The 21,520-nt window shown below is 39.9% G+C and overlaps 1 protein-coding gene across 11 annotated transcripts in view; it reads right to left on the bottom strand.

Moving 5' to 3' along the window:
• The window catches only part of LDB2 (LIM domain binding 2), a 218,120-nt gene that overhangs the window by 43,458 nt on the left and 153,142 nt on the right, over positions 1–21,520 (bottom strand). For all 11 annotated transcript variants that reach the window (XM_069856297.1, XM_069856296.1, XM_069856299.1 and 8 more), the window contains exons 3-5: positions 8,792–8,964; positions 3,509–3,631; positions 1,801–1,884 (exon numbers count right to left, since the gene is read on the bottom strand). In XM_069856297.1, the coding sequence (XP_069712398.1) occupies positions 1,801–1,884; positions 3,509–3,631; positions 8,792–8,964 (380 nt within the window). The remainder of the gene's footprint in view (positions 1–1,800; positions 1,885–3,508; positions 3,632–8,791; positions 8,965–21,520) is intronic.

Raw genomic sequence — 21,520 nt, 5'->3', positions numbered from 1 at the left:
CCCTCCCCCACTTCCTTTCTCTTTTTTGATGCTGACAGTGGGAGCAGCATGGGTGCCTGATGCCAGCTGCGTCCTAACAGGGACCCTGCCTTCCTCATTTGCATTGCCACACTCAGCAGTTACAGAACATGCCACAAAGCCCCAGAAGGGGTTGGTGATGGAGATAGTGCTGTAAATCCAGCATGGTTCTCTGAGTCTCGTGGATTTGGGGACTGAGCGTTGCAGCCAGGGTGGGCCACTTAAGCGCTTCCTGGTGAGTCCAGTTGTCCTAAAGAGATCAAAGGCCTGAAAAGAGGAGCAGTGCCTTGTACCACAGGACAATTTGGAAAGAAAACATGGGAAAAGCCTGTACCTAAGGCAGCTCAGTTTGCCATGAGGGTGTAACATAAAAACTTGGTGTGACTGAGGGGGAATCCTCTGTGGAGATTTCTGGAGAATGTGCTCTAGGATGCCTCGCAACGAGATGACAGTGGGGCTTCAGGGGTCTTGCCCAAGTGCAACGGTTGCCCTCTATACCAAAGCAGAGACTTAACTAACTGTGAGGACAGAATACAAGCAGCACAGATATATTATTCTTCTATTCATACACAGAAAAGTTCTAATGCAATTTATCATTCCCCTGAGGTTATATGCCATGTTCTTCTTTCAGTTACACTACAGCAGATCTGCCTCGCCTAACTATAATTCAATAAGTAACTTTTATGCTACTACCACATAAGTAACAATCAACAATGACTTATCACATTAGAAGAGTAAGGACAACTACAAGCTGTTTATGAGCTGTAGGGATACAGTGACAGAGATCTCACTACACATCACAGTCCTGCACATAGCCCCCTTTTGAGTTCAAAACACTCTCAAGGGTAGGACTCCATCCATAGAGAAGGTATTGCAAGGATCATGGACTTGAATGAAGTACAACTAAAACAGAGACTGTACCTTAGCCTGAAAATAACTGCATTTTCTAGAGTGTTGTTGTTATCTAAAAAAGCATCTTGAACAATTACTCACACAATTAAAAGGAATAAAATCAGATATTGTTAGCTTGCTAGATCATTGAGTTAGTTGACTCATTTTATCTACTAAAGCATGTCTAGAAATAAAAAAAAATAAATCTGAATTTTAACCTTGAAATATGAACTCTACAAACCTGTATTCACTGTATGCATTGTAAGACTGCACCAGGGAATACTTTCAAAAATAAAAATAAACTTCCAAACTTTGAATGCACTTTAAGGGTCAAAAAGCAATGGGAACAAATGCATTATTTAATCATAAAAAAACCACTTGACTCAGTGTGAGGCTGAGGAGGGAGCTCAGGCTCCCAGAGGCAAGTGAAGCGAGGACTGCTTTGAGGGATTGCTGCAAACAAGGCTGGAGCTGAGCTTTCACTCAGCCCTGCTTCTGCCTGGGACAGACGGGGAGGTCAGAATGCTGAAGGAGATAGGCGGCTCTTAACAAGAACAAGCTGCCATTTTCTCAGGAACAGTGAAGCAGACAGTAAGAATGGAGGAGAATTCCTTGCTTATAAAAAAATAAAGCCATTATTCAAACCTAAGAAGAAAGATTGTTAAAAACAGAGGCTACTCTCATATTACTTCAACTCCATGATGAAATTCTTATCCTTGTTAATGGCGCATTGTTAGCAGCTACATCTTTATTACAGTCTCTGTGTCCTCATTAAGAAGAAGGTCCATTTCTTACCTGACCAACACAGGCTCTGCTCTCATTACCTTGACTCAAAGATAACAGTAACTTTTAAAAAATGCTCACAATAATCATCCACTATGGTATGCTTACCCTGAGGTAGTTGAGGGTGAAGTTTGTCAGACCCATTCGAGTGATGTTTTTGGACAGCTGCTCCAGCACCTGAGGGTCTTGTGCCTAAACAACAGAGGAAAAAAAGAACTTTCAATTTGCTTTTCGTGTGTTTGTCTTCCCTATGTGCCTGGTGGAGTGCAAGGAGGGTTTTATGAAGAGAGGAACCACTCCTATGGAAAAATTACGCATTGATGCCAAATTTATATAATAATCTGTTTGCATAGGAAAATGTAAAACCTTACAAAATTGGAGCAGAATAAAGACTGCTTTCCACTATCTTCATTCTCTCCCTGTCCATTCAAAAGATAGACCTAGGAGATCTGGTCATACACAAGAGTGCAAGTGAGCAGAGCGCAAGAGCCAACAAAGAGCTTCCTGAGGGATCGCAGGACATTCTGAGACTTCCATTTGCTGGCTGAGAGTTCCAGGAGATTAAACAGAAGGCACGAATAAAGAAGGAATTGCTTTCTTTTTGTGGATAACAAAATGAAGCAGAGAGAACTCATCAATACATCTTCAGCAGAACTGATCATATAAGTGGCATTTAGCACAGACTGGAGAACCCTTCTGATCTAAGTTATTTTCCCAGAATTAAACAAGGCAAAAGCAAGTACAGTCCTCCTCTGACCCCAGTCAGGAGTTTTACCTGGGAGATCAGACTCCCCTTTAAAATTAGATCAATCTCATTACTAAAATTAATACCTGCTGGTTGCTGGCTAGCCTTTTTCTACTCTCTTTGAATTGCAACAGCCCCCTTAATACATAATGTTGCTCATGGCAATCCTCTTTGTCCCTTAATGGGATACTGCTGCAGAGTTCAGAATATCAGCCCTCTAAAATAAAAGATAACCCTCGGACAGGAAGGGGATGGGGTTGCAGGTTTTAGAAGGCATTTTTTACAGGTGTATAACAGCATTTTCAAAGAAGTCCAGGCTTCTTAAATTAATTGAAATTCCTCACTAAGAATATATCTTCATCTGTAGATACTTAAGTAAGTCAGTGTCAAAATACAGGCACATTGTGGGGCCTGTGTTCTTACCCTCTGTAAAATCACAGTCCTGCAATTAATTTTGTATATGAAGCACTACTATTCAGAATGCTTTTACAGTGCAGAACTGCAATAAGTTTCTGTCCTGTTTCTCTGCAATGGGTTACCTTGTAATATTTTTACTTCAACCTGTAGAATAGTTAATATTTTAATGTTTTATTGTGTGTGTTTCTATTAAATTACAAAAGAAAAGTCTTGAAATGTAAAAAAAAGAACTGGATTAAAACTCTAAAGATTTCTAACTAAATATATGATACTTACTCATTTTATGTCTCATGCATGGGTAACGTGAGCCTGCTTCATTTAAAGACTAAATACAATTTGTACCTACAATGATGAAAATTCACTCATTTAGCGTAGTTCATATCACTAAGAACAGATTTTGGACCCATATCATGCAGAGCACCAAATGGGATTCACAGGAAAACTATGTGCTAAACCAAAATAAAAACATAGCAACAGTGGCAACAATAGAGCACTGAGAAACAAGAGAGTGATGAAAGAACTTGTAAATGGATGTAGTTGCAGGCAAAACAAAATATTTATAGTTAATTGCCGTGGGTGAGAAACTTGCTGGAGTTCTTCATAAACCTGATCTTTTCTCTTTGCATTAGGTCAAGTGAAAAAAGGATTACTTACATGCATGGCTAGAATGCTGCGTGGGACTAATTCTCTGTACTGTCTAATAGTAAAGTGCCATGTTTTTATTCTCATAAGATCATCAAAAGTAAACTCCAAGATAAGACGTCCTTCTGTGCATACCTAGAATACAATAAAATGCATGAAATACATTCCCAGCAATTTTGTTTTCAATGGTATTGTATCATCGATTAAACAACATCCAAAAATATCAGAGCAGTATTCTGTTTTTCAACTCTGGTAGATTAATTTTTTTCCTTTCCCTTGAGGACAAAAAAGGAATGTGGGAAAATGACTTCATCGGCCTTACTGGAGGGACAGTAACTTACAATACTATAGATTTTATAGCATTTTACAAACATAGAGTATTGTGTGCGCTATATCTTATTTATTGCACCAATTCTCTTTCCCTTGCAGTTCACTGCTGCTAATTAATGCCTGAACTTTGCAGTGGAGATGGCTGTGGTGCCACCGTGCACCGTGCACTTGATGTCAAGTTGCTGAACCAGCCATTCCCGACCTGTTTTGTGTTGCCTGTCCTTACAATATCTTGGCATCTAGATCTTCCTTCCATGTCCAGTTGGAGGATGGTGCCCTAAATGCCTGTAGCCAAATCTAATTTTTTCTCATACATTTTTTCCTTCTTGTCTTTTTAAAGTGTTCTTGCTTTTCCAGGCATTTTATCCCATTTTTATTTTTCTTTCATTTCTTATCTACTTATATCAATCCCCTCTTCCAATGAAGGCCAGATGGGGCGTCTGCCATTAGGTTGCAGGAGCTGCATTGACACGGCAGGTCTGAAAGCCACGGGAACAGAAGAGAGATTTTAGTCGTGGACAACAGAGCTGCTCCCACACAGAGTGCTCATGCAGCTTTGTGAGGGTCTTGTATGAGAAAGAAGAGAAAACATGGGAGGAATAAATACAGCAAGTGGTTACTACCTGGAAAAGAAAAGTAAAATAATTGCCCACATCTTAAAGTGGAAAAAATGCTGTGGTTGTGGTGGTCTTTAAGGTGCAAAACACAATACCTGCCCAGCATGGTATTCCCACTGGAGTTCTGTAAATGATGCATGATCTGAAAAATAAACTTCCTCTGTTGTTGATTTTTTTTCTTTAAATTGGATGTTTAGACTTTAAACTCCTATTCAAAGTAAACTTGCAAGTACAGGACAGAGAGATATTGTGGAAACAGGGTATAATGGTTTTCAAAAGAAAAGGTTCCTGCAACTTTAATCTTGATATAACTAATATTTGGTTGAACAACTAACCATCCTACATTCTGTTGAGCCTTTTTACAAGCCCTGACTCAGACCTGGCTAGTTCCCACTTGGGCAATATATGGCTTTTCTGCTTAAAAGTTAACTTAACTTAATGCATCATAGTTTTTCCTCCTGGTTGTTTCTGCAAAAACACATAAGTAATGTTAACAGGCATAGGATATAGACAAATTACTGCAAACCTATGAAGGAGAATCTTGCAACAGGTTTTCATCTGCCCTTTTCAACATGCCTTAGTGATGCCTTCAAATTTCTAATGTGACTTATTTTATCATTTGACCTTGATTTTGATTTTCACGTAACTTGCACCAAGATAAGAAATTACACAGGTGTACACATGCACACACATAAGGATTAAGACAAGAAGAAAAACATTTTATATTAGTGGTACTGTGTTGAGGCCGAAGAACATGATTACTGAGCCGTCAACGTGAAAATATATCAAATCAACATGAAAATATATCAAGCTTAAAATATTTTTTTATAATAATACCTGTGGCTTCTCAAATGTTTATTCTCTTAAGCTCAAAACTTCATTTGATTTTATGCACCAGCACTAACATACTTCAATGGAAAAACTGAAACACATACCTCATATCACAGTGGTAAAAATTTATACATCTTATAAAGGAATTTAATTTCCTTATGTAGACCAGGGTTTTGCGCACTGCATTTAATCAATAAAATTGGCAGAGTTCTTATTTTAAATAGGCTTTTTTTTTTTTAAAGCTGCCTTTTACATAGAATCCAAAAAATCAAAAGGGTCTCCAATTAAGAAAACATTTTCTGTTGTGCTGAATTCATGTTACCGTACTGTGAGCTCTGACATTTTGTTTCTGTGGTAACCAAAATCAGCTGATTAGTTGGCATGGCAACAGAAAAGATGTAATCCCAGCAGACACACTCTAATCAATGCCCCCAGCACAGATGGTCTCCAGAGGATCAACAAGAAAGAGGCTGGCAGGCATTCAGTATATCACGTGGTTGCTCTAGACTAGGCCAGGAAAAAACTAAAAAAGAACATTTCTCAAACTAACCAATAGCTTTTTAACCCCTTCACTGCACTTATTAATTGTAGGAATTTCAACTGCTTGCACTGATGAAAACCAACTTTGCTCCTTTGCCTTATTGCTCAGAGTCTCATTCCCCTAACACCAGGCACCTTTTAAAACTCTTCCTGTTTTATTAATCACCATATCTCAAACCTGACCATGTGCTTGTAGAGTAACCTAAAGCTTATGCAAAGCTGAGAAATGCCTGATATTGTTAATAAGGAATAAAAACACTGAATTTCAAGGGTTTCACCTATCAAAACCAGATGATGACCACACTGTTGGGTGCAGGAAGAAAATAGTATGAACATTGGGTGCTCACTGCTCTACTGCCACAGGCAAAGTTTGTATCTCCCAATCTATCAGGATATATAAACATTGCTAACTGCAGAAAAACAGTTTCACTACACATGAAGTTGGGATATCAGTAAACATGGTGAGAACAGAGACTTAGAAGGATTCCTAAAGCTTTCCTTTAGGCAGAGAAAAAAAATTAGGCATCTGCCAGGTACACAAACATGGTAGTCAGGGCTTCAGTCTCTTCTTTTACCACATTTAATTCATTGCATTGAACTGAATCTCTATAGTATTTATTTATATTTTGACAAAACAATTTTTAGGTGTGTGACATTTTGCAAGGACCTCCTGCCCTCTAAAGACAAGCCAGACTATTACTGTTAAGAATGTTCTAGCCATGTTTATTTGAAAAAATACCTGGAAATGCCACTTCATATATTCATCCAATACTGCAGCATGTAGTGAGTTCCTCTAACTAGAAGAATGTTGAAATGACTAAAATGCACCTGTGGATTCCTCATTCAATACATGATAAGAACTCTTTCAGCCCATTATATGTCAGTGAATTTGTAGCTTACAACTTGTTTGTGAAACCAAAATAGCTATTAAGAAATAAAGTTAGGTTGTATTTTTGAATTAAAAAACCCTTTTGTGGTAGTTTCACTGGGTCAAATTCAAACATGATGTAAGCAGGTACACAGTCCATTGGACTGCTACTCGTTATGGGGGATCTGCTTTGTTCCACCACCAAAGTTGTAAGAGTTAGGAGTTTAACTTTGAGTAGATCTATGCCCTCAGTATCTCTGCTAGAAGTCACACACGCATAACTGAGACAACATTTGGCTCTAACTTATTTCTGAGAAAATAATATCTTATTTTCTCTCTCATTCCATAGACTACCATGCTTTATTTCAAATTTGCTATTACTATCACAGTAATATTTTAAACATACAGTCATTAGAAATCTTTAATTTTCTCCTATAAACCAAATCATATCCCCACCTGAACTTTTCTACCAGGATAGAGAGGCTTATATTGGAATCTGCAAGAGAAACATTAGGGCTGCAGCAGTCCGAGTTCTGCCTGGGCTGCAGTGCAGTTGAAGAGGCTCCCAGCACACAAGAGGCTAGTACTACGGGACGTGTCTATGCCCCCCTCATATGAAGTGCGCACCCAGCCTGGTCTCTGCTGCTAGTCTATCTTTGATCTGCTGGATACTACCCTCCTTTCAGAGGCAGCAATACTGTGATGTGCCACCATGATATGTAAAAGTAAACGAATTGAGAAAAGCGTGTTGTATTTATTGATTCAGTAAAATAAACCCTCTTATTCGCTATAGCATTAAAGCTAACACAAAGGGAAACGACACAGAAATCACTTTAGGGAGCCCCACAAAAAAGCAGCTACTGTATGCCTTCGTCAAGTCATTAGCACGTGGCCAGCATGCACAACTTCTCGTGAGCAGTGAGGTGGTGCTGCTTGGGAATATCTCGTCTCTTTGCATCTCTCTCTTACCATTTGCATCTGGGTAAGTCACAGGGGCTGGAGTGGGAGAGCTGGAACAATCGCACCAGTAAACATGCATCTCCCAGCTCATCAGTGATCTACATGCCAGCAACCTCCTCTCCCTCTTCTTTGAGCTCCACTCCAAGATCCATGAAGAAAGCAGGGAAGACATTATGAAGGGATGGGACTCACATAATGCTAAAACAGTATAAGCCATGGGGACGCTGGTCACCAGTCTGTCAATAGCCAGTGTCTTTTTTAACTCTAAAACCTTTGCAGTCCTGCAGGCCAACAGTGGTGTGGATGGATTATCTCTTCCTGATGCCCTTTCTCCTTTCATGTTTTTCTCCATGCCAAGGTTAAAATTCATACAGATGAACAGGTACAAGATGAAAATTAATCATTTCCTGTTAATTCATGAAAGGGTATATTTCCATTTTGAAAATCAGTTGACTGATATTTTTTTATCATAAGAAAAATTTGGTTTAATTTGTATTTTCTATCATTTTGGTAGTGTTTTTATGAACGTATGGAACTAAGTTTAATTACAGGATTAGAAGTGACAAATGCCTGAAGATAATTCACTATCAATTACAAATATTGATTACTCGCTAACTGCCTGATCCAAAGCATGTTTAAATCAATTGACTTCTTCCATTGACTTTACTGCCCTTTGGACTGGCACCCTACTGTATTCAATCACTATTTTCCTAGAGATTTATAGGACTTGGAGGGGTTAAGTATCAACTGTAAAGCAAACCATCCCACGTGGTAGGTACCAGCAATGTGAAATCCCATCATTGCTTTAAAATAAAGCCCAAAGAAAAGGAGATGAGCAGGTTGAATTTAATTCATGTACAACTGATTGTTCTGGCAACCTGGCATTACATGCTTCTCTTGCAAACTTTCCGGGACAATTGCAGAGGATGCCCACAGAATTTTCCAGTCACGTAATGAATATAGAAAATAGTAATTAAATGGCTTCAAGGGTTTTCAGTATTAGAAATAATCTCAGTCTACCAGAAAAATGTAACAGCCAATATTTTTCACCCTTATATACACTGAAAAAGAAAACCAAAACAAATCAAAAAACCCCAAACAATAAAAAACCCAAACCAACAACATGCTTTACTGAGTCTTCCCTGTTACCTTGGTAAACATGGGTTTTCCATGCTGAGTGACCATGGTGCATTGATCACAGTCCACTGTGATGGATGAGTTGTGGTATGACTCTTTTGAGTGCTTGAGAATGTAATACAGATCTGTTACACCTCCTTCAAAGACAGTGCTAAAATAACGAGGAATGAGGGTCCTTCCAATTGCTGTGAGGAAAATACAAAGCACAATTCAACAAATGCTCTAAGTTATAAAATCTCAAACAATTTGATAACAGAACATGAATAATTTTAAGCACAATGAAATCAAACTTTCATTTAATGAATACAATAAACATTCTCTGTCTGCTGCAGAAATGAAGTTGTGCCTGCTCCCATTGAAATCAATGAAAATGGCTTACACTGTTCCGAGGGAGTAGGCTCATACTTATTTAATCTTTTTGCATTGATGGTGAGTTAGAGTCACTCTTGAAACCATCTGCAGGGCTTTTTGTCCCAAAGTAATTATTATACAGAAAGCCACATGGTGTCAATTATGACTGAAAGTTGTATATTACTCAAAAATGTATAAATATAAATGGTGAGCATTTACAGAAATACACTCGTACGCTCAAAAAAGCAAAGCACGTTTCCATAGGGTATTGTGTGCACATGTACGGCTATCTGTGTGTGGGCACATGTATTACATATACCCATCCATACCTGCACACATATTCTTGATTGAAGAGGAGGGCTACTGCTGAGAAATCAGAGTCCTGGGGCTTGAAGAGGAACCTCAAAATGCAAAACTATGCAATACACAATGTATGACTACCTACAGGTCTATTTGAGGTCTCTCTTTACACCAGAAGTATTTATATCATAGGCTAGCAAGTCTGAGCAAAGGCCTGAGCTAATTCATACAAACCACTTAACCCCCAAACTAGGAACTCAAGTTACCCAGTTGTGCAGTACTAATTCAGGCAAAACTCTCAATGAAGTCACAACTCACTTCAACAGCCATTTCAGGTGAGTACTACAAGGTCTCATTCCAAATGCATAATAGTACTAGTGAGCTTCTGGCAGTATTTCAGATCCACACACCAGCAGAAGCACTGACATCAAAGGCAATTACCTCATATGAAACTGATGTTTTCCATCTCCTTTTTTACAGATAAACTTGGATGCAACCACAAGCCTTGTTTGACAGAGCACTTCAGTTTATAATAGACAATACTTCCACACCGAATGATTCATTGCTTTGCATGCATTAATCAATCCACTGTGATTCTGAGTGGTGGAAACACGAAAATTGCCTCCATTTTACAAAGGGTAAACACCAAGAGAACTTAACTGTGTTTTGGAAGAATGAGATGGAAAAGTCCCCATTAACAGGCAGCATTAGAGATTATTAGTTCCTCATTCTCTTTTATCTGCTAGGATTCTGTGGTGACTCATGCCTCCCTCGCTTGCTGCTTAGATTTCAGAGTAATTTCTAAAAAAATTATTTTCATAGGAATTTTGCCAGTATACGAACAAAGGCTCCTGACCCTAAAAATGTATTTGCAAGTGGGTGTTGTAAATTGAAAAGTATGGCGTTTTCACAGTAGTTCTGCAAAAAATGTTTCTGCTCTGTGTGTTACAATATGGAATATTGCATGTGCAGTCACAACGCACATTACATAACCAAAATATACAAAGATAGAAAATTAGAACTTGTTAAAGCTTTTGCTGTAATATTAGATATTAATGTAATTTAACATACAAAAATATACCACACTCTCTGGAAGCGGCTGACAATTCAATGAATATGTTGAACAATTATTCTACAACTTTAACTCCTAAGGAATGCCACCCACTCACCATACATATATTAATTTTCTACAGTCTTTTAATTTAATTTAGAAAAACTGAAGTCCAGTGTATTGGCATAGGACTTAGCTTAGGCTTTAACTCAATTTTTTCCATGTTGGCATGGTACATAGTAAAACGTGAAATTTACCCATCAAGTTAATTTCTTGCTCCCCTAAGGCTAATTACTGCAAATTAAATTTCCTGCTAATCATCCTAAGCAGTGAACGTGTGATATGAAAATCCAGCATTCCTACTGATTGTGATAAACCTGCATTCACATGACTTATGCACTCCATAAATATCTTGAAACTATTATAACTGCATTTTATAGACCATTCCCAAAGTAGCATGGTCATATAGTCTTACTTTCTGCCTTGTATTCACAGTTACAACACATTAAAGAAGGTTAGAAATACATTAAACACCTTATTCTCGTTACTTTTCCTCATAAACATTAGCTATATTTGCCACATAGGGATATGCTATCATGGAAAACAAAGTGGGGTACCAAAAGGATGAAGAGTAACAGAGGTGCACACAAGGATATGCCCCACGGAACCTGATTTTCAATGGCAGATGCACATGCAGACCGTCTGTCTGTACAATTCAAAACAGCTAATGTAAATGTCCTGCATAAATGATAACAGCTAGTATTTAGCTCCAGAAAAAACATTAATGGAAGCCCATTTTAATAAGCAGACCTGTCCTCAGCTCACCATCCTGCCTTGCACAGAAGAGTGAAACAGGTTCAAGGTTTTGGTTCTCTTCCTGAAGCACTCAATGGCTTAAAAAGCCCTGTTCAATGTCTTTATCAATGACCTGGATGAAGGCATCGAGTGCACCCTTAGCAAGTTTGCGGACGACACTAAGCTGGGTGGAAGCGTGGATCTGCTGGAGGGTAGGGAGGCTCTGCAAAGGGATCTGAACAGGCTGGACCGCTGGGCAGAGTCCAATAGCATGAGGTTTAACAAGGCCAAATGCCGGGTCCTGCACTTGGGGCGCAACAACCCTGTGCAGTGCTACAGACTGGGAGAAGTCTGTCTAGAAAGCTGCCTGGAGGAGAGGGACCTGGGGGTGTTGGTTGACAGCTGACTGAATATGAGCCAGCAGTGTGCCCAGGTGGCCAAGAAGGCCAATGGCATCTTGGCTTGTATCAGAAACGGTGTGACCAGCAGGTCCAGGGAGGTTATTCTCCCTCTGTACTCGGCACTGGTGAGACCGCTCCTTGAATCCTGTGTTCAGTTCTGGGCCCCTCACCACAAGAAGGATGTTGAGGCTCTGGAACGAGCCCAGAGAAGAGCAACAAAGCTGGTGAAGGGGCTGCAGAACAGGCCTTATGAGGAACGGCTGAGAGAGCTGGGGTTGTTTAGCCTGGAGAAGAGGAGGCTGAGGGGAGACCTCATTGCTCTCTATAACTACCTGAAAGGAGGTTGTAGAGAGGAGGGTGCTGGGCTCTTCTTCCAAGTGACAGGGGACAGGACAAGAGGGAATGGCCTCAAGCTCCGCCACGGGAGGTTTAGGCTGGACATTAGGAAAAAATTCTTCACAGAAAGGGTCATTGGGAACTGGAACAGGCTGCCCAGGGAGGTGGTTGAGTCACCTTCCCTGGAGGTGTTTAAGGCACGGGTGGACGAGGTGCTAAGGGACATGGTTTAGTGTTTGATAGGAATGGTTGGACTCGATGATCCGGTGGGTCTCTTCCAACCTGGTTATTCTATGATTCTATGATTATAAGATTGTTTCATTTCTAGGATAAACATGAAATACTCTACAGTGGTAGCAAAGCTTATTTGTGCAGGAGAAAGTATTTCCAAGAGAAAAAAATAGGCCGTTGAATAAGCTTTTATAAAGTCTAGGGACCATCACAAATTTTGTGCATTTTATGTGCGAAGGTCTTTTCCTTGATTTTTTTCTCCTCCAAAACATAATTGTGTATAAAAGCATTCAAGCACCTATGTCTATGCACCCCAGCTCTTCTGCATGCCAACAATCCTTTCTTAGGCATGGAAATGTGAATGTGGCAAACGCCCTTTTTCTTTCCTTTCCTTTCCTGCAGTAGATGGACATGCTTAGGTGTGGATGAACACACTCCACCTGTGCCTGTCACTGCACTTCTCAACAGGATTTTAGCTACACCTCTCTGCCAGGCACAGAAGTCACCTGGGGACTCCTTTCTAAGAGGGCTCAAAGTAATGTAACTGTGGGACAAATCAATGAAGTTTTGCCATCCTTGCATCAGATATATGAATTCACACCGTGGAGGGCTTAAAGCAAGCTGTACACTAGCTTGTTCTTGGGTTTGCAGTTCCCCAGGGGCAGTCACAGAAAATAATGGCAAGTATGGTCTATATATCATACAGTATAATATCTAATCACACCAAAAGAGTTGAATGAAGCTTTACATGCTACTACCACTGGAATTTCTTCATGTTTTAGAGCCTCATTTTTAGTCTATAGAATGTACTTTTAAGATTATATCTCTGTGCATGCTTTTGTAGGGCTCATCCCTCCCACACAACACATTTCCTATACTTCCCTGAAGAAGCATCATATGGACACCCTCAGAGCCAGCACACAGATCTTCTCCCCAGGAGCTCTGACGGCGAGTGTTTGCAGCACCAGTCAGAGCATGGGGAGCCTCTTGTAACTTCTTTTCCCAAGTGTCGGATCCCTAAGAGCATCTTGAGAGCACCCCTGCTCCAGGGTTGGGCTGCCAGGCAGATTTTCCTTCCAGCTTTTCAGGGGTTTCCTTGCCCAGTTATTGCATGGCTTTCTGCCTATGTCCCTGTGGCATTCCCTGCAACTTTATCTCCCTCCTGCCCTGTCTCCTATCCAACTGTTGCTCTTTATTCTTTCTGCAATCTCTTTGCTCACCTCCCTCCATTTTCTCACCTCATGGTTGTTTTCTTTGAATCAGTTATCTTCCAAGTTCATCATTCAACATTCAGCATCTTGTCTTTTCTTCTCTCTCCCTCCCTGCACACTCACTGTTTTTCTCTTGTTCAAGTGGGCTTATCAACCACAAACTCACCCAATTTCCCCACTTTCCTTCCCCAAGCTATAGCCCAGCTATCTAGTCACAGTCTCCCTGTTCTTCTACACTCACCAAAACACCAGTTTCAAGCAAACTTTACAAGTGTCCTTCCAAGCAGGCTGCCCAGCTCCTTGTCCCAGGCTTCTTGCCTCAGCAGTCTAAGCCCTCTTTATAGATCTTGATGTTGTGTTCCCCTCAAGACTCTGTCTCCCATTTCCCCACTGTGTCTCTTCCTAACAGCAGACTCTTTCTCCAGCTGAACGTCATCTCTTTTTCCTTAATTCCTTCAGCTTCTCATCTAGCCAGGGACCAGTCAAGAGGACCTCCTCCCTCTGTGCTTCCCACCAGCCAAACATCTCCCGGTTTCCTTTGTTTCTCTCATTGACTTCCAACTCTTCCACAATTAATCATCATCCATCTCCTTTCATCTCCCATCTCCCAGTTAGTACTTCTCTCCCCTTTCCCATATCAATGTCACCTTGCCTGGAATTATTCCCTTTTCTTTGTTTCTTTTTTTTTCCTTTTACTTCTTTTCCCTTTCCTTCTCTTTCCTCTTCTTTTCTTTACATTCAAGTTGAATTGCTTCCTTTGCAGGGCCACTCGGATCCCAGGTGCATCCGTCAGGAGCACAGGAGAAGGAAGGGTTTCCTCCTGTCACATGCAGCACCTGCTGACCCTTCCCCGTGGGCTTTGCAGTGGAAATGTCCATGAGTCCACAGAGACCTGAGCTGCGACTTGTCTAATTACTCTTTGCAGTTGCACGTGAGTAGATCCACTGGGCTCCTTTGGGAAGCCTTACCATGTTCCTGGGAAAGCAAGTCCTTTTTAGCTCTCAAACTCTAATAAAACCTGCACTGATTACTTGACAATGGGCATTTTTTTCCAATGAAAGATTTATAAATTTGCTAAATTTGGTCAGATTTTCATGAAGAGGACAAAAGGGAAACCTCCACATCAGAGGTGAGAAACGCTCCTCCAGAACATACAGATTCTTGGGCATTTGAAAAACAAAGTTGCAAGACTTTTGTAACATGGACAAAACAAGACTTTTCCATTCTGGAGGAAACAAGAAATCCTTTTTGGCTTAAATAAAAAAGACCTAGCTAAAAGCAAACTCAGTTTCAGCTTTATTCAGTCACACTTGGCAAAATTATGAATAAGAAGGAAGAACCTTTTAATGGGACTTATCAAACAATATTAATTATAGATGTTTGATCATCTTCATGCAAGAATATATTAGAACAGCAGTGACTGTAGATGCTGAGGCTCTGAGCCCAATACTCAGGCTTAGGAAAGCAGATATAGGTTCATACCTCCATGTATACAATTATTAACAGGCTCTTACAGTCACATTACCCAGAAAAGACCTTCTTATAGTGCAAAATGTGACACCATGCATTGCAAGATACTAGATATACTAGAAGTAAAATCTACCTGCCCCTCAGCATGCAGGCATTAATTTCAGATCACTGGAATGCTGCTTTAAATTATCATTTTGTCTGGGCAGCATCCCTCATCCCTTGGTTAGTATCTGAGGATGTACAAATTCCCATGAGAAGCAGGGACTGCCCCTTACCATTTGCTTCATTTGTGCTAGCAAATCCCTAGACAGCAAAGCAAACTGACAAAGATCAGCTGGATTTAGCAACAGGTACTAGTTATTTATATGAAAATGTCTACAAGCGAGACGTATCTGAAGTGACTATTTTGCACAAAATATAATGCTGCCCTTTGATGGATTGACGTACCTTTTAACCTACTCAGTGATTTAACAGCTTGGCTACATGTGATTTTTTACACCCTTCTGGTGAATCAGAGACCTAAGTACAATTTTAAAATTGAAGTGGGACAGATAGATTTGTGACATTCCCCCCCTATATGAGCAGTCTAGAAATCAATTAATTCTATGAACATAGGCTTGAAGCACTATAGGTCAGTAACAATTATATATATTTTCTTAAGTATCATTCCCAGGGAGTTCTAAAGAAAAGAACGAAACCATTTGACACATCAAATGGCCCAAGGCTTGCCTTTCAGAGAGGGAGGCATTTAGGTCATGCTCCAGCTTTTTGGCCTGGGTATGCAACAATAATGATTAGGGTGTCCCTCTGTCACCCTGGTCCTAGTAATCATTATTTTCATGCTGCCCTTTAATTTATTTCCCCTTTTACATACGTTTGCCTGAGTGTAAAATATGTTATTCTCTCAAGAATGCGTTTAAGTCTAAAAACATTTTTCCATCCCAAACTGAGCCAAAAAGTCCAATGATCTCTAGGTGACAATGGCTATAACTTGTGAAATTCAGGGGTTTTGCAAGCCTCAGACTAGCTATGGGCAGAAAGCCACTTAAGAATAGTTTGTAATATAATCGTGGTACCACCATGTGGTTGTGATGGTACTGTTATTTGGGGTTTGTTTTTCCCAAGGAAAATTTGAATAAAACAGAAAATAACATAAACATATTTGTCTAGTTCAGAGGAAACTGGTATTATTTGTGGGCTAGGAATAGAACACTTCCTCCCTTTGTGTCCCAAAGACAGGCTGCAAAATCTCAGTTCCCTCTCTACAGAATGATGGTTCATAACCTCTTTGCAGAAGAAGGGCTCGATAGCAAACCCCTCTTTGCTCACTGAACTGCTCACGTGTTGCCTTTACAGTAGAAGCTCTCCAGGGGAAGACACTTGGATTTAGCATATAGATATACACCATGTAAGATAATTGCCAAGTTGGTATAGAAGTGGAACAAAGGAAGTGTTAATCAGTGAAATAAAAAAATTGGTTTTATTGTTTCCAGGCTGGTTTTTGCAGCTCTGAATCCTGTCAAGTCCTATGTCTTCAATTAGAGCTAGAATATAAAATGAGTAATAAAACAGACACAGATATAAAACCATAAAATATAAAAAGCATTTAAGAGTTGCACAAAATCGGCAACAGAATGAAAAAAACACCCTGTGCCTATAGCTTAAAGGAGCTCTGTCTGGAAGCTCTGGTGCAGCCTGTAGCTGATTATCTCAACATGCTATAGATGGGCTTGAGAAACTCCACTGGCTGGGGCTGTGGGTTCTTTTGGCTCCCAACACAAAATGTTAAGCTGTCCTGTATAGCTCTAGGCAGACCATGAAAGTCTCTTGCCTGAGATATTATCACAGTTGGATCCTGGTGATTAAATGGAGATGCTACAACTAACTCTCCCTCAGCCAGATGTAAGGGCTAGGCAAGCCAGGAGATGACTTCCCACTGATTGCAAGTGAACTTTCCTGAGCACTGCTGGAGAAACCTTGAGCTTTAATTGTTAATTGTCTTATCTGGGCATAGCTAATTGACATCTGTGTGGGCCAGAGCCTGGCTCATTCATTTATGTAAGTTTTTGCAACTGAAATAAGCACATCAGTACACACAGAGCAAAACTTCATGGAGTAACACAGTGATGCCCTTCCTGTTATTCTGCCTATACTTTTATTTGCTTAAATCTGTTCCAGTGAAAGAGCATATCAAATGTGTTTCCCCTGAGATGTGGTCCATCTGGGTGGGATGTGGAGTGAGGGAATCCCTCCATAAAGCTGGACAACAGTAAAGCTCTATTTTTCAGTACCATGACCTGCTCTCTGTAAGAGTTGCGAGGCAGGCTGCTCCTGGGAATGCCCCTCCACCTTTTTAAAACCTTATCTGGTGAGTGGATTCAAACCCAAACAACATGAAGCTGTCAATTCCCAGGAAAAGCTACTGTCAGATTTGATAGTAAGGCATGAAAGGCAGTAAAAAGACAGTCTAATAAGTCCAAACTCTGTCTCAGTGATGTGTGGGCCATATTGATTAAACCACCCACGTGTATCCAAGGTAGAATCTAGTGCACACAGATCTGTGGTTTTTTTTTTTCTTTCTATCTAATGGGTAAGATCAGGTTTCTATCATTTAGACTTTTTATAGAATAAAAATCATAATTCATGACTAATTTCCACTTACAAGAAATTTCTATTTATTGATGCAAATTAAATATTAAGTAAAACTCAATGTATGATTTAAAGTCTATTATAACAGCAGAAATAATAATAATAATAATAATAATAATAATAATAATAATAATAATAATACACTATAGTATTCTAGTATACCACTAATAGTAATATACCAGCCATTTATTACTTTGTATTTAAACATTCAGAAAACATCTGTATAATCTACAGATACTATAGATTTTAAACTCCCTTAGGTTTGGAAGACATTGGAAGTACTACCTCCATATTGCTAATAAACACAGCTTTTACAGGAGTAAAAATAGCTTTACATACATTCTTTCCATGTCCTTGCAATTTTGTTTTTATCTTTAATGATCGGCTTAGCACTTCATGGAAATTAGGTAAATTTAAGGATTCCAACTATCTTGCGGTTTTTTCTCAGTTTTGTAAAAAACTGCAGAGTGGGGTGAGTAACATGGTTTCAACACTGTGACTGAGTGATTTGAATCTTTCCTGCATGCAGAACACAAGCATTTTTTTTTTGTTTGATCCATGATACATCCCTGGTATCTGCAGTTATTTATTTTATATGCTGTTGTCTACAGTTAAAGATATAACCCAAAATACTAAAGCTTGTAAAACTGTAAATGTCAAGGTTTCCCTCTCCAGTTCCTTCTATCCTGAATAATTCAATCACTGTGTTAGGTTTGACTCTGCCTTTTCTTCAATAAACATCTTCTAATAACATTTTACCCTGGTGAGGATTTGCCTGTATAATTTTGACAGGTGACAGTGTATTTCCTTTTCTTCAAAGCCTGTAACTAGCACTTCAATCCTCTAAAATACACTTGAGTCAAGAACAAGTAACTGAAACTTCATGACAATGAGACCTCAGCTTAACTCTCCACACCTTATGACCCTTATTCTCATGAACACATAATCTGCAACTCAGTACTAAATCCATCCTCTCTCTGAAGAGAGACAATATTTTGCTGTAATTCATTTTGGTAAAAATACTCAGAAACAAGTATAAAAAGCTCTATATGTCTCAGTAGAAAGCTAAACTGCATAAGTTTTTCACTAAGGCTCAGCCAGCCTACATATTACAATAAAATTTCCTCCCAGCTCTTTCCTTATTGCACTGACAGCGCACCACCAGTCTTTAAAGAATTGCTCTCTACAAAAATCAGTCTTCAGATCATGAGTATTTCAGCCTCGGGCTAAAACAGTGTGGACCAGGGGATGTGGACAGCAAGTGGCATAGCCCAAGATCCCTTTCACAGGATGGCAGCTGGGCTTGGATGGGACCTCTGGGGATTGTCTGGTCCAAAACCTTACTCGGAGCAGGGGTCACCTGCAGTGGGTTGCCCAGGACTGTGTCCAAACTGGTTTTGAATATCTCCAAGGACAGAGACTTCATGACCTCTCCAGGAAATCTGTGCCAGGGCTTGACCATCCTTCACAGGAAACACTTTTACTTAATATTCAAATGGAATTTTCTGTGTTGGACTTTGTGCTCAGCACCTCTCACATTTCACTGGGCAACACTGAGAAGAGTCTGGTTTTGCCTTCTTTCCTCTGTTCCCATCATATATTTACACACGTTGTTAAGACACCCCTTATCTTGGCTGCACAGTCTCAGCTCTCTCAGCCTCTCCTCGTACGGCAGATCCTCCAAGCCCTTAATCATATTGATGACTCTTCTCTGGACTTGTTCTAGTACATCCATGTCTGTCTTCTAAATGGTCAGCCCGGACTGAAGCCCCACTCCAAATATGCCTCACCAGCTCTGAGGGAAGGACCACCTCCTTCAAACTATCCCTAATGCAGCCGAGGAGGCTGTTGGATTCTTTGCCACAATGGCACATCGCTGGATCACAGTCAACCTGAACTCTCAACTCCTTTCCTGCAGGTCTCATAACCAGCACCTCAAATTCAAGCACAAATAGCAGAGCACTGGCCCTGCACAGTTCTGTACCAGCTTCAATCTTTAAGATTTTGCACTGTATCCAGTGAAAACACTCTTAAGAACTCAGGGAGTCTTCTAACTGATCATAAAATGAAAATACAGCACCCACACAATTTGTTGTATAAACAATTGAATTAGGTTTCTAGTAGTATAGAGCAGGTCAGACATTTAGCCCACATTGAAAAGCTCAGAATTTCTCATGGAAGGCAAATTTCTGAGGAAGCCTATGGTCTAAGGATTTTTTTTAGGCTGGAGAGGAGAAGGATTTGAGGGGGGTTACCCATACTCCTTTTCCACATATACACCATATATGAGGAAGCTCCAATTTTAACTGTAAAACTTCCACATCTTAGAAATGAGATCCATCATTCTCCAATAAAGCCCTACTTTAATATTTTAACAAAAATTTTAACAAAGAGAATACTTATATTTTCACAAAAAAAAATCTGCACTCTGAATGCAAATAAAGCCAGAACAAATGGTTCGCCTGGTTGCAGTATACAGCCACTCACACTTTTGTCTGTGCTAATCATTCTGTTTGAAGAAAGACTATTTCAGTTAACTTTGTTCAACAACTGCGAAGAAGAAAGTTTTTAAGGCAAGCTAAAGAGGTTATTCACAGCTGTATGACAAGCCACTGTCAACACATAACAAACCACAACCAAACTCACAAACCAAACTCAAGCAGAAAATGACAAAATGTAAGACCGTAAAAATGATGGAAATTGTGCAGGACAGGCATTTTAGATGAACAAATGCAATCTGTACCAGCATAAAGGACCAACAAAGCACAGAAAATGATACACAGAAAAGTCGTCTCAAGAAATAAAGGCAAAACCATAAAATTCAAATGACAGGACACCAAAAGGAACAGACAAAAAACAGGCAAACCATCCAGTTGTATTAAATCAAGCACACCCCTGACCCCTGACCTCATCTGACCTAGCAGAATACTAAACATGGCATGAAACAAAAATTATGTAAAAGCACAAGCAAAATGACATCGAGACAAAGTGATGTTGGCCATACCCTCACATTCTGCCACAATTCTTTTATGTAAGTACGCAAGTCTGTCTGGGCAGAAGCTAGACAGAGAGTTCAAACCCAAAGCTTAAGATGCTTCAGAAAATGAGTGTCTGCCTTTCTGTAGCATGTTTGTGCTGGTGATGGGTTAACGAACCAGCTCACACATTTCACAGCAATCGACTCAACTAATCTCTTGTTGATCTGAATTCAAGCAGTTCCATAAAAATTAAGCAAGTCATTGGAACCACAACAATTACCACCTGCAAAGAATTTGGCCATTATACCGGGCATCTTCGATCCCCACCCAAGATTGTATAAATATTCAAGCTATTCCCACAAAAGTGTGTAGGAAGATCTGTTGTGCTACATTTGCCAGTACAAATTTGTTCTGAAGACAAATGTCTACAAATGTAATTCTACCAGTTTCTGATCTCCACTCTCTTCTCTGAACCGTACTGAGATGGGAAGCCGAGGCAGGACACACACCCCCCTCCACAAGATCTTACATGTATTCTAGAAATATCATTAAACATTTACAGCCTATATGAAGGAGAATAAACAACTGACAAAGTACTGATCTGAATAATGCATAGTTCCCTTTCACCCTTAGAAACATTAAAAGAGAAGTTGTGAGTGATTGAGACAGAGTATTATGTGTAGTGCATAGCTTCTTCATTTCTAAAGCTCCTGATTTACATCCAGGCTAAAACATCAGCAACATACAACTTTCATTAGTTGCAACTTTGACAAATCTTATTTTTTGTTTCAGTCCAGTTTGTATCTGGCAGAGTAGCACCCCACATCACCACCACCACCATGCCTGATGAGAAGCCTAAGGACAAGTACAGGCTGCCTGGACCTCACCGGGCTCCGCTCAGACAGAATTTATCTTCCTCCTCAAACGCTTTATGCAGCTCTTCTAAACCTCTCCTCTGTTGAGAGAAA

The sequence above is a fragment of the Phaenicophaeus curvirostris genome, chromosome 4 (genome assembly GCF_032191515.1).
Source record: "Phaenicophaeus curvirostris isolate KB17595 chromosome 4, BPBGC_Pcur_1.0, whole genome shotgun sequence".
NCBI classification, from domain to species: domain Eukaryota; kingdom Metazoa; phylum Chordata; class Aves; order Cuculiformes; family Cuculidae; genus Phaenicophaeus; species Phaenicophaeus curvirostris.
The sequence above is the reverse complement of the archived record's forward strand: the minus strand, read 5'-3'. Positions and strand labels throughout refer to the sequence as shown.